The sequence below is a fragment of the Heteronotia binoei genome, chromosome 19 (assembly GCF_032191835.1).
Source record: "Heteronotia binoei isolate CCM8104 ecotype False Entrance Well chromosome 19, APGP_CSIRO_Hbin_v1, whole genome shotgun sequence".
NCBI lineage: Eukaryota > Metazoa > Chordata > Lepidosauria > Squamata > Gekkonidae > Heteronotia > Heteronotia binoei.
This window is the reverse complement of record NC_083241.1, coordinates 4098183-4112934: the sequence shown is the minus strand read 5'-3', so window position 1 is coordinate 4112934 and position 14752 is coordinate 4098183. Positions and strand designations below refer to the sequence as shown.

The 14752-nt window shown below is 45.9% G+C and overlaps 1 protein-coding gene across 1 annotated transcript in view; it reads left to right on the top strand.

Moving 5' to 3' along the window:
* Positions 1 to 529: 529 nt before the first annotated feature.
* DIS3L (DIS3 like exosome 3'-5' exoribonuclease) overlaps positions 530 to 14752 on the top strand; it is a 40432-nt gene continuing 26209 nt past the window's right edge. The window contains exons 1-5 of the mRNA XM_060260125.1: positions 530 to 689; positions 6217 to 6370; positions 11112 to 11240; positions 11444 to 11579; positions 13405 to 13581. Of these exons, the coding sequence (XP_060116108.1) occupies positions 560 to 689; positions 6217 to 6370; positions 11112 to 11240; positions 11444 to 11579; positions 13405 to 13581 (726 nt within the window). The 5' untranslated portion in view covers positions 530 to 559. The remainder of the gene's footprint in view (positions 690 to 6216; positions 6371 to 11111; positions 11241 to 11443; positions 11580 to 13404; positions 13582 to 14752) is intronic.

Genomic DNA, 14752 nt, shown 5'->3' with positions numbered 1-14752 from the left:
TCATTATTTCCTATGGAAGGAAGGAAGGCATTGAAAAGCTGCGCTGTCTCTTTAAATGTGAAGGCCAGAACTCCCTTTGGAGTTCAGTTATGCTTGTCCCACCTGGCCCCAACCCCAATTTCCAGAGGTATTTCTTGGACTTGGCAACCCTACCCCCTCACACACACATTTCTCTCAGGCTCTGGGCACTTTTCTTTCGTCCGCAGTTCCCGTGACGTCATTTCCGGCTGAGGGGGACGAAGAAAAACAAGGACTGAGAAGACGTGTCCCTAAACACTGCGTTTCTGACGGAGTCACCCTGAGGGGGGTGACAGCCTCGCCTCGCCTTCCTCTTTTTCCCGCCCTTTTCTCGCTCGCGCGCTTTTCCCCTCAGGGAGTTTCTCCCACTCGGCCGGCCCCGCCCACCGCCGCAGCCTGACCCCGCCCCCTGCGCTGCCTGGCCACGCCCACAGAAGCCTCTCGCGACCCTCCCCGCCGCCCGCGGAGTCGCCGACGGACGGCAGCGAGCGAAGCAGGGCCCAGCCCTCGGACCCGTCTCCCCCTCCCGCTGCCGGCCTCCATGGAGCGGACGGAGAAGGTGCTGCAGCTGCGGGGCCTGCAGGGCCGCGCCGTGCGGGTGGTGCGCGAGCACTATCTGCGGCCCGACGTGCCTTGCGGCAGCGCCCTCTGCCGGGCGGCTTGTCCCCGCGGTGAGTGAGTGACGAGAAGAGGGCGGGGCGTCGGAGGGCGTGACGTCGGCGGAGGGGCGGGGCTGAGCCTGTGAATGGCGGCAGCTGGTAAGGGCTGAATTTATGAATGAAGCAGCAGGACCAAGTCGGAATCCGGGGGCACCTTTGAGAGCAGGGGTGGCCAAACTTGCTTATTGTAAGAGCCGCATAGACTAAACATCGGATGTTTGAGAGCCCTAAGACATGGAAGGGAAGAAGGCGAATAGGGGGAAGGAGGGAGAGGTGTAAAGAAAGCAACTTTAAATACATTCTTCAAGCTGGGGCACCTTTAAGAGCAGGGGTGGCCAAACTTGCTTATTGTAAGAGCCACATAGACTAAACATCGGATGTCTGAGAGCCCTAAGACATGGAAGGGAAGAAGGCGAATAGAGGGAAGGAGGGAGAGGTGTAAAGAAAGCAACTTTAAATACATTCTTCAAGCTGGGGCACCTTTAAGAGCAGGGGTGGCCAAACTTGCTTATTGTAAGAGCCACATAGACTAAACATCGGATGTCTGAGAGCCCTAAGACATGGAAGGGAAGAAGGCGAATAGAGGGAAGGAGGGAGAGGTGTAAAGAAAGCAACTTTAAATACATTCTTCAAGCTGGGGCACCTTTAAGAGCAGGGGTGGCCAAACTTGCTTATTGTAAGAGCCACATAGACTAAACATCGGATGTCTGAGAGCCCTAAGACATGGAAGGGAAGAAGGTGAATAGGGGGAAGGAGGGAGAGGTGTAAAGAAAGCAACTTTAAATACATTCTTCAAGCTGGGGCACCTTTAAGAGCAGGGGTGGCCAAACTTGCTTATTGTAAGAGCCACATAGACTAAACATCGGATGTTTGAGAGCCCTAAGACATGGAAGGGAAGAAGGCGAATAGAGGGAAGGAGGGAGAGGTGTAAAGAAAGCAACTTTAAATACATTCTTCAAGCTGGGGCACCTTTAAGAGCAGGGGTGGCCAAACTTGCTTATTGTAAGAGCCACATAGACTGAACATTGGATGTTTGAGAGCCCTAAGACATGGAAGGGAAGAAGGCGAATAGGGGGAAGGAGGGAGCGGTGTAAAGAAAGCAACTTTAAATACATTCTTCAAGCTGCTGGCTGCCTTGGCTTGGAGAAGTGATTTTTTCCCCATGATATCAACATATGAAGCTGCCTTATACTGAATCAGACCTTTGGTCCATCGAAGTCAGTATTGTCTTCTCAGACTGGCAGCAGCTTACCAACCAGATGCTCTACCCACTGAGCCACAGCCCCATTCATGGCTCTCCAGGGTCTCAAGCTGAGGTTTTCATGCCTACTTGCCTGGACCCTTTTTAGTTGGAGATGCCGGGGATTGAACCTGGGACCTTCTGCTTACCAAGCGGATGCTCTACCACTGAGCCACAGCCCCATTCATGGCTCTCCAGGGTCTCCAGCTGAGGTTTTTCACGCCTAATTGCCTGGACCCTTTTTAGTTGGAGATGCCGGGGATTGAACCTGGGACCTTCTGCTTACCAAGCAGATGCTCTACCATTGAGCCACAGCCCCATTCATGGCTCTCCAGGGTCTCCAGCTGAGGTTTTTCACACCTATTTGCCTGGACCCTTTTTTGGAGATGCCAGGGATTGAACCTGGGACCTTCTGCTTCCCAAGCAGAAGCGCTACCACTGAGCCATAGATGGGGTGATGGAGGCTTCAGGAGCCATACAATATATATGAAAGAGCCATAGATGCACCCAGCTGTTACTCAAAGCTCTGAAAACATTGGCCTGTCTGCTCTCAGCTAACTTTGCCCACTAGCTGCTTCAGTGTATAGGAGTCCAGAATAGCCAACAGTGCAATCCTTAACAGTTACTCCCTTCTAAAGCACATTGAAGTCCATGTGCAAAGAAGGGCATAGACGGGTAGAACTCTGCTTAGGTTTACACTGGTAATTACCTAAAAAGAAGTAGAGTATGCTCTGACTGGAAGTAGACCAGCCTGAAAAACTCCCTGGCCTTATAAAGACCGGCCCTTGGATGTGGTTCTAACATTATTACGGCCAGGGGTCGTGTTGTAGAGAAATAGGTGGCAGAGCTTATTAGCATAACTCATTAGCATATGCTCCCTCCCCAGCCAAAAGCAAGAAAGGAGAGCCCTGGGCGAGCGAGGCCTGATTGGGCTGGCTAGAGATCCAGCCAGCCCAAGCAGACCTCGCTCCCCTGGGGCTCTCCTTGGCTGCCCCCCACCCCCAGTCAAAAGGCCAGCAAGCCACCCGCTGCCCAAAATCACATAAGAAGTGGAGAAAGAGTGGCACAGGCTTCTCCAGGAGCTAATGAGGGCTGCTGGGGGTTCGGCAAAGCCCCTGGTGACTGGCTGGTTGTCCGCTCTCCTAATCCAGGGATTGTTATGCAGCTGCACCTACTGTTGAATGCACAAGGAGGGGGGGAGGAGGAAGAGGGGAAACCCTCAGAAAGGTTCAGGAGCTGTGCTTCTGTGAGCTCCTGCTGAATTCAAGGTCTGATTATGGCCATTATTATTAGGTGTGGAAAGTATCACCCAAGATGGAATAGATTTACATAGCAAAGCCGGCGAGCTGCTTTGTTTGGAGAAGATAATAGTCATTCTCTGTCTTGTTGTGAAGACACTTGGGTAATTAAACAGTAATACCCAGGCTTCCGCGACAGAATTAACAGATCTTGGGCCAGTAATAAAAGCGCTACTCGCAGCTCTTGAAACTATCAGAGAGATAACCAGGGGAAGTGTGAAAAGGAAGAAGCCAAAAATACAGTCCTAAAATGATGAATCGTGGCATTTACATTGAATCTTCCTTTGAAGAAGAAAAAGAAATGCTGTTAGGAAGTTCCCCAAACTTGATTCTTATATGCTTTAAGCACCTTCTGGTCTCTGCTCAGCCTCTGGGTACCTTGTACAGGTGTCTGCCACTTTAAAACACTAGACAGGGCGAGAGCAGTGAATTCAGATGCAGAGGGGAGAAACCTTAACTTGAAACTTCTCCTGAATAGCAAAACATGACGGGTATTGTTGAACCTGTACTAAGTGCCTTTCCCTTACCACTTATATCCGTAGGCTTGGGAGAAGAAACAGAGCTTCCAAAAGTGGGTGGGGGGGGGGGAGAAGAAGGCATCACATGGCACTTTAGATGCAGGGAGATTTGCTGCAGCAGAAGCGTCTGATGGTGTGGTGCTAGTCCTTAAGAACTGCTGCCCCTTCTTCCTTTAGGTCCTAGAGGGGGGCCAAACTTGCTTAACGTAAGAGCCACATAGACTAAATGAGAGCTGCAAGACATGAACATCAGATGTTTGAGAACCATAAGACAAGGAAGGAAGCAAAATAGATGGGGAGGGAGAAGTGGAAAGAAAGCAAATTTAACTTTAAATGCATTTTCCAAGTCAGCTAATGGGACAGTGGGGGCTTTGAGAGCCAAACAATGTGTGTGAAAGAGCCACAGTTTGGCCACCCCGATAGAAATTAAGCAGAGATCCAGGGTGTGTGAGAGAGTTTTTTGACACAACAAATGTGTATTTTTAATTTACTTTGTATTCGGCTTTCTCCTCCTCATTCTTCTCTCCTCCATTTTATCTTCACAACAACCCTGTGACTGACCCAGGGTCACCCAGCGGGCTTCCATGACACAAGTGGGGATTTGAATCTGGGTCTCCCAGATAGTAGTCTGAGACTCCAGCCACTATACTTCACTGGTACTCATTTCAGATCAACAGATCTGTTGTTCTGTAAGATTCTTCTAGAGAGAGTGACAGCTGTGTTATATTTTACATATTGGTGACGTAATTATTTGTGTGAGGGCAATTCTGATTGCATGTGCAAAACTAAGCAGTGGTAGTTATCTTGAATTAATATATCAAAAGTAGAAGAATATGATTGACCCATGACAAAAAAAAGTTCAGGTTTTCTCTGAATCTCAGCAATAAAGAGACATTGCCCTCTCAAGCGACAGGAATCATAGAATGAGAGAGTTGGAAGGGACCTTCAGGGTCATCTAGTCCAGCCCCCTGCACAATGCAGGAAATTCACAAGTGCCTCCCCCATATACACACACCCAATGACCCCTGCTCCAAGCCCAGAAGATGGCAAGAAAGAGGGGGGAGGATCCCTGGCAAAACTGGCCTGGAGAAAAATTACTGCCTGGCCCCAAAGAATTATACCTGCCTGGATACTCAGGTATGTATTCATTGGTATCTTGCTATTCTCTCCCACAGAGGCCTCAGAGCAGCTTACACTGTTCTTGGCTCCTCCATTTTACCCTCACAACAACCCTATGAGGGAGGTTAGGCTGAGAGTGTGTGACTGGACCCAGGTCACCCAGCAAGGTTCCATGGCAGAATGGAAATTCGAACTCGGGTCTTCTTTATCCTAGTCTGGCACTCTTAGCCGCCATAATTGTGTTGCTTTTCATCACAGAACCAGTTGACGGCGTAGACGTTGTCCTGGTTTTTTTCCTCTTAACATGCAAAGGGCTCCTGCTACCCTTGTGGTAGCAAAATAAATCTCGACCGCTGTGTAGTGATGTATAGAAAGCCCAGCGTCATCAGATTTTAATGTCACACGCTTTAGAACAAGTAGAATACACCCAGTGCCCTTTCTCCTGTAAGCAAATTGATTGGACTCTGCACTTTGAAAGCGGCGCGTGTATTTACTAATAAGTTTTGTCTTTGTTGTATTGTTGTTGTTGCAGCACTTTTGAATACGTCTGTTGCAAGCTCGTTACTGCAATGCAACACCTTTCAGACCTCCCTCACAGGTTGAACAAAAGCAATATAAACATAAATTAAAGTAAAGCAAGTTATTATACAGTGCGCTTAAAATACAAATTTTAAAACGTAGGCCTTGAATTTAATCGTTAAACTGAAAGCCACCAGGCTGAGTAGTCCTCAATAAACAATATATAGTACAAATAAAGTATCTCAAAGTTGATGATGTACAACCAAGGCTACAGTAAATTAGTCAAAGTATTTTATAGTTGCAACTGAAGGCCATAACAACCCAGCAAGACCCCCAAAGTATACGGTTTGCTTCTAATCAGGGCTTTTTTTGAGCAAGAACACACAGGAACACAGGGGGTGTGGCCTAATATGCAATTGAGTTCCTGCTGGGCCTTTTCTACAAAAAATACCCTGCGCAAAACGATGGTAATGTCAGGGGGTGTGGCCTAATATGCAAATGAGTTCCCACTGGGCTTTTTTCTACAAAAAAACTGCGCAAAATGATGGTGATGTCAGGGGGTGTGGCCTAATATGCAGATGAATTCCTGCTGGGCTTTTTCTACAAAAAGCCCTGCTTCTAACCATAAAAACGAGATAAAAGTACACAGCAAAACTCAAAACTATCAACCAAGACTTAAAATGTATATGATAAAACAGAATGATTCTTTGTTATTTTAAGTCAGCTGCAACTGGATGGCACTTTCCAGCATCCCCACATGTTACGTATGCATCAACCAGCAAATCTGATGAGCAAATGCCTGCTTCTGGGGGGTTCATTTAGATGAACTTTGAATTCTTTTTCAGATGGGAAGCTGTTGTCCGATGATGTGACTCATTATATTGTACCTGACTGGAAGGTGGTCCAAGATTACCTGGAAATTCTAGAATTCCCTGAGCTGAAGGGTATTGTTTTCATGCAAACAGCATGCCAGGCTTTGCAGCATCAAAGAGGCCGCAGGTATCTAACATATTCCAGGGACTGAAAAGCTTCTCTCCCATTGTCCTGCTCACTCCCCCTCCCTCTGGTTGCTTTTAATACTTCTGGAGTTTTATCTGAAGTCAGCTGATGCATTTATTTTATTTTATTTAAAACATTAGTTGCTTTCCTACCTTGCTGGACTCAAGACATCTTGCCGTGTAAATAAAACAACAAATGATGTAAAAGTCCACAATGTAAAAATCTCAATTAGGACCGCCAATAGATATTTTATTTTAAGCAAAATCACATTTTCCTCTTCAAATGTGCTCCCTTTGCAATATGAGAAAAAAGTCCTTGAATCTTGGTTTCCTGTGGTAACTTATTCGCTAGAATGGGAAGCTTTGCCAAATAATCCTTCATATGTTAATATGATATACTTTTAGTTGGCTATATAGCATTTTCACATTGGTATTCAGAACTTTGTAACTAATAGTATGGTGATTATTGTTTGTATGCTTTGATTTCTGTAAAAGCTAAACATTGTTAATAAAAAGAAGGACTGCCAATAAATGAAAACTAAATGAGTCAAATGCAATCCAGATAAAATCATCTTCAGCTGCCTTCTGAAGACTGAAAGTGAGGAGGCCAGGCACACCTCCTTGAGGTGGTTGTTCAATAATTGTGGGGCTGTCACCAAAAAGGCCTTCTCTTGTGTGCCCACCAAAGGAACTCCTCTGATTGGTGGGGCAGTCCAGGAGGTCCTCCCCCTGTGATCTTAATTCTCTGGCATTAACGTATGAGTGAAGATGATCCTTCAGATACCCCAGTCCAAAGCCATATAGGGCATTAAAGAACAAAACCAACACCTTGAATTGGGAAAATATTTTTTTTAGGGGGGAAATAATTTTTTAAATTGCTTTAATTACCATTCTGCATACTGTTAATCATTTACAACAGCAAAAAAACAACACTCACCAAATTTTACAACCTTGAATTGAGCTTGGCAGCAGGTCAGTAGTAGTAGAAGATGATGATGTTGGATTTATACCCCTTTACCTCCCTCCCGCCCCACAACAGACATCCTGTGAGGTGGGTGGGGCTGAGAGAGCACTCCCAGAAGCTGCCCTTTCAAGGACAGCTCTGAGAGAGCTACGGCTGACGACCCAAGGCCATTCCAGCAGCTGGAAGTAGAGGAGTGGGGAATCAAATCCCGTTCTCCCAGACAAGAGTCCACACACTTAACCACTACACCAAACTGGCTCCAGTGTAATTACACCAGTGTAATTGCTGTAATACCAGAGTCATTCAAATTTAGATGACTGAACTGGTCAAAACCATTAAGAAATTACTTTTTTGCCTTGATTTGGGTTCCCGTTTGCTGGCTGACACATGAATGTGCATTGTTTGATCTCTTGCTAGACACTCTATGCCCAGTTCTCGTAGCTCGTGTAAGCTACAGGTTCAGTTGATTCTGTAATCACATGTGCATCAGGCCATAGAATAATAACTTAACGGAAGTAAAGACTGGAATTTTCAAGCTTGCTCACAATACAGAGATAACTCATTCTTTGTGTTAATAAACATGGCTCGAGATAGCTGGCTTTTTAGGATGGTTTATTTTTAGCAGATTTATTTCAGCTTCACGGTAATGTTGTAAATGCCAAGAAATACATAGAATCAAACTGTAAAATGTATTGCTACCGGGTTCCCTTTTTAGATTTCCAAAAGGTTAATAGCATTCTGCAGTAACTCTGCAATGACATTGGTCTTGCAAATGTCCCCAGGACCCCAAAGGTTAATCAGGGATTTCTCTAGCTGACATTATCTATGAATACATTACAGAGGTAATGGGAGCGTTTGACTCCTTTGCTATAACAAGCCAAGTTAATGAGAATCCGTAATGCTGTCCTAAGAGCCCCGTGGCGCAGAGTGGTAAAGCTGCAGTACTGCAGTCGGAGCCCTCTGCTCATGACCTGAGTTCGATCCCAGCAGAAGCTGGTTCAGGAAGCCGGCTCCAGGTTGACTCAGTCTTCCATCTTTCCAAGGTTGGTAAAATGAGTCCCCAGCTTGCTGGGGGGGAAGTGGAGATAACTGGGGAAGGCAATGGCAAACCATCCTGTAAAAAGTCTGCTGTGAAAATGTTGTGAAAGCAATGTCACCCCAGAGTCAAAAACGACTGGTGCTTGCACAGGGGACTACCTTTACCTGCTAGTTGCATTTTTTTAAAACCATTGGCCTCTCCTGTAAATGAGATAAAATGTTCCTGGGGGTGTCCATACCCCTTGCTTAGAACTAGGCTTTCCGGGTCTCCCCTGGCCTTTGGCAGGGTGGAGGGGTACGGCTGCTCTCTTCATGCTGGGAAACTCCCATAGATTCTGTTGCCAATCCCCAGTTGGCCGAAACTGTAGGATCTTAGCGTACAGCTGTGTAAATAAAAAAACGCTGAGAGACACCATAAATTTTAAGCAACCAGACAGTGCAATGTAGAGGTCAGTGGTGTTCTGACAAAGCTTGCCCATAGAACTTCAAATAAACAAGAGCAAAAAGACATTCACAGAAGACAGTTCAAAAACAGTCTTTCCAATCACAAAGAAGTAACAATATTCCGGTATTTAGCTCATGGAACTAAAGGAAGCCCTTCCAAAGACGTCTGTTCTAGATATCAAGACGTTTCATCCGTCTTTCTTCAGTTTGGAGGCTTATTTCTCACTGGAACTAGAAATATATACATACGTGTCATGTTCAGTTGTTATACAATAGTCAAACAATTGTCAAAGCATCATAAACAGACTGTTGATGTTTTTGAACTGTCTTCTGTTAATATCTTTTTGCTACATGCTCTTGTATATTTGAAGTTCTATGGGCAAACTTGGTCAGAACACCACTGACCTCTACATTACGCTGTCTTGTTTAAAATTTATGGTGTCTCTTAGCGGCTTTTTATTCACACAATCCACAGTTGGAGGCAGGGGATCCCCTAGTTTGGAGGCCCTTTCCCCCCTACTTCAGGGTTATCAGAAAGCAGGGTGGGGGAGATGTCTGCTGGGCACTCCATTATACCCTGTGGAGACTGGTCTGCATAGGGTATAATGGAGAATTGATCTGTGGATTGATCTCTCCAATTTTGGGAGAGCCAGTTTGGTGTTGTGGTTAAGTGCGTGGACTCTTATCTGGTAGAACTGGGTTTGATTCCCCACTCCTCCACTTGCAGCTGCTGTAAGAGCCAGTTTGGTGTTGTGGTTAAGTGCGTGGACTCTTATCTGGGAGAACCGGGTTTGATTCCCCACTCCTCCAGGGGAGGGACGGTGGCTCAGTGGTAGAGCATCTGCTTGGTAAGCAGAAGGTCCCAGGTTCAATCCCTGGCATCTCCAAAAAAGAGTCCAGGCAAATAGGTGTGAAAAACCTCCGCTTGAGACCCTGGAGAGCTGCTGCCAGTCTGAGTACACAATACTGACTTTGATGGACCGAGGGTCTGATTCAGTAGAAGGCAGCTTCATATGTTCATGTTCATATTGGGGGGGGGGGGGTGTGCCTCTCTTTGAGGTAGAGGCACCAAATTTTCAGCAGAGCATCTGGGGCCTCCCATCAACTGTCCCCTCCCCCCCAAGTTTCAAAAAGATTGGACCAGGGGGTCCAATTCTATGAGCCCCCAAAAGGGTGCCCTTATCCTCCATCATTTCCAGTACAGGGAAGTCATTTAAAAGGCACAAGGTCCCTTTAAATGTGATGGCCAGAACTCCCTTCGAAGTTCAGTCCTGCTTGTCACAACCTTGTCCTGACTCCACCCTTCGAGATGAACAAAATTGCAATGACTCCTGAAAGCTCCTCCCCTGCCGCAAATTGTGTTAGTTTGTAAAGTGCTCCTGGACTCTCGCTCTCCCTCCACTCGCGGGGAGGGCGGGATATAGATAGAAAATAAATAAATTTCATTTGGGTCGGCTATATGCGTATCTAAAAGGTCTTGTGCAATGTTCCCTCCAAGCTGCAGAGCCTTGTGAGCAAGAAATCTACTTTGTGAGCGGCTGGCATTAAAGCTGTGAACTACCGCATGAATTCGTGTGCTCTGGGGCCCTCCTTCCTGAGCGAAGACAACAATATGTGAGCTGGAGGCTAAAAATCTGTGAGCTCACTCACGCTAACTCAGCGTAAAGGGGAACATTGGTCTTGTTTTTTTTAAATTTATTTTTATTTATTTATTTGTAATTTATATCCCGCCCTTCCCACCAGGTGGCTCAGGGCGGCTTACAACATATAAAATCTAACATGACACATAAAAGTTTAAACGTTTCATATAATTTACATAATTAAAATTAAACCACTCAAACAATTTACATATAAAACATTAAAACATTCTACAGTCTTATAAAGCTACGCTCGATTTCAGATTTGAGTGCCGGTTAGTTGTAAGCCTGCTGGAAGAGGGTTGTCTTACAGGCCCTGCGGAATTGAGCAAGGTCCCACAGGGCCCTTACCTCTTCCGGCAGCTGGTTCCACCAAGAAGGGGCCATTACGGAAAAGGCCCTATCCCTCGTAGATTTCAAACGGGCTTCCTTTGGCCCGGGGACAACAAGGAGGTTTTGCGTTCCCGATCTCAGTACTCTCTGGGGAACAGCTTAAGACTTAACATTTGTGCGTATGCGTGATTTAAGTTTTTATCAACCATAGACTGCTTCGTTTGGGGTACAGGCTCTGTCGCTGTAAGCTTGTTAGACTTTTAAAGTGCCACAAGATTCTTCAGCAGTCGGGTTCCAATGCTTCATTCATTCTGTTTCCTTCCCAGGCAGTACAACAAGCTTCGAAACCTGCTGAGAGATGCCCGTCACGACTGCATTATGTTTTTTAATGAATTCCAAATGCTTTCTTATTTGCCGAGAGAAAGAGGAGAGTCTTTGGAGAAGTGGCAGACAAGGTACACGTGCAAAATGTTCTGTCGGCAGTAGAAAATTCTGATGACCCTCAGTGATAGAAATCTCCAGTCAGCAACTAGGACGGTGGCCTTAGATCTGCTCAAGTTCACATGTTTGTTACGTGCTGTTGGGATTGTAACAATGCTAAGAACGCCCAACAGAAGAGAGAAGGTTTCAGTACCTGCAAATGCTTTTTTTCTCCTAGGAGTATCTACAATGCTTCCGTGTGGTATTACAATCACTTCTTGGGCCAGATGCCCATTGTGATGGTGACAGATGATGAAGAGTCTGTTCAGCAACTGGGTAGCGAAACAGAAGGCGTCTTCGTGATTTCCTTCAAGGTAATCTTTCCATGCCACCTTTTAATTCTAACAATGAAGCCAACCTATTAAGAAAGGGCTGTCAAACATGCAGCTCGGGGGCTGAATCAGGCCCCTGGAGGGCTCCTATCAGGCCCCCGAGCAACTGGCTGTCATCTGCTTCCTTCTCCCTACATCTTGCTTCCTTCTTCATAACAGTTTGCTTTGCAAGGCTTGCTCAATAACACAGGAAAGTCTCAGTTTTCTCCATTGGGTAAGGCTCCTCCCTTGGGGAGGAAGTGCGGGGAGGCAGAGCTACTGAGCCAAGGCTCTCTCAATTGCACAGCCGAGCTACTGAGCCAAGCCTCTCTTCCTTCTATTGGCTGAGGCTCCTCCCCCCCCCTCCAGTCCCCTGGGGAAGGAAGGAAAGAGCCAGAGCTTCCTTTGCCCAGTTCCCTGGATCCCATGGGAGAAATACAAAGAAAGCACCTTTAAGAACAACGAGTGCTAACTGTCAAGTATGCTATTTCTGTGTATTGAATCAACGTATGTATTGGAAGCCATTTCCTCTCTGCCTCAAAATTCTTCTTTCTCATAGTTACATACATACATACGAACATACGAAGCTGCCTTATACTGAATCAGACCCTTGGTCCATCAAAGTCAGTATTGTCTACTCAGACTGGCAGCGGCTCTCCAGGGTCTCAAGAGGTTTTTCATGCCTATTTAGTTCTGCTTGCCAAGCAGATGCTCTACCACTGAGCCACCGTCCCTCCCCTTGTAAGAATATAAGAGAAGCCATGTTGAATCAGGCCAGTGGCCCATCCAGTCCAACACTCTATGTCACACAGTGGCCAAAAATACCCAAATGCCATCAAGAGATCCACCAGTGGGGCCTGGACACTAGAAGCCCTCCCACTGTGCCCCCCCAAGCACCAAGAATACAGAGCATCACTGCCCCAGAGAGTTCCAACAATATGTTATGGCTAAGAAATAGTTGCATTTCAAAGCTTGCTTCTTCCCCCCCTTCCTTTCCTCTCATTCCTTTCTCACCTCTTAATAGGAGACTTAGAATATGCAAGTAACCTTGTTGCTAGAAGCAAGGCGCCTCCCCCGACCAGTTCCCATCCATACATCTTATCAGAAAGACAGGAATGTCTGGGAACCGGGAGAAGTTGTAATAACACAATGGTAGTTGATAGTACCCTTTGAACTTTTGTAGCAATTCACATCTGCATGTTATGGTTTGAAGCTATCTTTGCTATTGCTTTTGAAGTAGCCCTTAAGAATCTATACCGTGTGAAATTTTGTATCGCTTCCAAGGTATCACACCTTGGAGCAAGTACCGGATTATCAATAAAATGAGTCTTTGTATCAAGCAATTGCTTGGTTATTCGAAATACCGATGCTTGACACTAACGTTTTAAGAATGTTTTAAGTTTTTTAAAAATATATATTTGTGTTTGTATCTCTGCTACCTAATCTTAAATATGTACACACATGACCTGGTCCGACATGGCCCAACCCGACATGGCCTGGCCCAACAAGGTCTCATTTATGTCAGATCCGGCCCTCATAACAAATGAGTCCAACACCCCTGCATTAAGGGGTCAATCCTTCTAGCCAGGGGTGGCCAACAATAGCTCTCCAGATGTTTTTTGCCTACAACTCCCATCAGTCCCAGCCATTGGCCATGCTGGCTGGGGCTGATGGGAGTTGTAGGCAAAAAACATCTGGAGAGCTACCGTCGGCCACCCCTGTTCTAGACTGGCAACTGCAATGTCTTCTGCCTTTTCTTTTTTTTTTGACAAAATTAACAATGCTGACAAAACCTCTCACTAGTAATCTTCTTTCTTTGTCTCCACAGAGTTACTTAGACAACTTTTGGCCTGACTTGAAAGCCGCTCATGAGCTCCTTGATTCCATACTTCAGTCGCGGCGTGAGCGGGAGAGTGAAAGCCAAGAGCACCATGGGAAAGAGTACCCTGAACATGTCCCCTTGGAATCTCTGGAAGCTGGGATCAAATCAGGGAGATACATACAGGTTACATTTATGGTGTATGTGTAGAGAGATCACAGCCTGCCCTTAAGAGGCTGGGGATATTTCACAGAATCTCCCAAAACCTCTCCCAAAATAGCCTGACATGGCATTGGCTTTCATTTGAGTAATTATTGCAGTAAAAGAGATGAAGGAAGAAGAGTTGGTTTTTATACCCCGCTTTTCTTTTCCCTAAGAAGTTGCAAAGTGGCTTACAGTCATCTTACTTTCCTTTCTGCACAACAGGCACTTTATTTATTCTATTTATGATTTATATCCCGCCCTTCCCACAAAAGTGGCTCAGGGCGGCTCACAACAGATAATAAGACATAAAATTAGATTAGCGTTTAAATATATAAACAGTTAAAACAATCAAAACATTCAAAACCTTAGAACCTTAAAACATCAAACCTTATAACAATATAAATAGCAAGAGTCTGATAAAGCTACATTAGTTCCGGTATCAGTTAGATGTAAGCTAACCGGAAGAGGGTTGTCTTATAGGCCCTGCGGAACTGAGTAAGGTCCCGCAGGGCCCTCACCTCCTCCGGTAGCTGGTTCCACCATGTAGGGGCCATAACAGAGAAGGCCCTGTCCCTAGTAGACTTAAGGCGGGCTTTGGTGGTAGGTGGGGCTGAGAGAGTTCTGAGAGAACTGGGACTGGCCCAAGGTCACCCAGCTGGCTTCGTGTCAAGGAGGAGAAGTGGGGAATCAAATTGGGGTCCTCAGATTAGAGTCCACTGCCCTTAAACCACTATGCCATGCTGGCTGGTGTGAACATCACTGTAAGATCATGGACAGGGATGGAATTCTAGCAGGAGCTCCTTTGCATATTAGGCCACACACCCCTGATGCAGCCAACCCTCCAAGAGCTTACAATAGGCCCTGTAATGAGAGCCCTGTAAGCTCTTGGAGGGCTACATCAGGGGTGTGTGACCTGATGTGCAAAGGAGCTTCTGCTAGAATTCCACCTCTGATCATAGGTACTCAGAAGGCTGAGTATAACAAGCTTAGAGATAATGAAATATTTGTTACCCAATCCATCCTATAGAAATTGTACATCAACTGAGCATGAATCACATAACAGGTATGATTCATGTTATGTTGTGAGATGTTCTGTTATGTGATTCATGTTCAGTTGATGTACAATTTCTATAGATTGGATTTTAGTATTTTT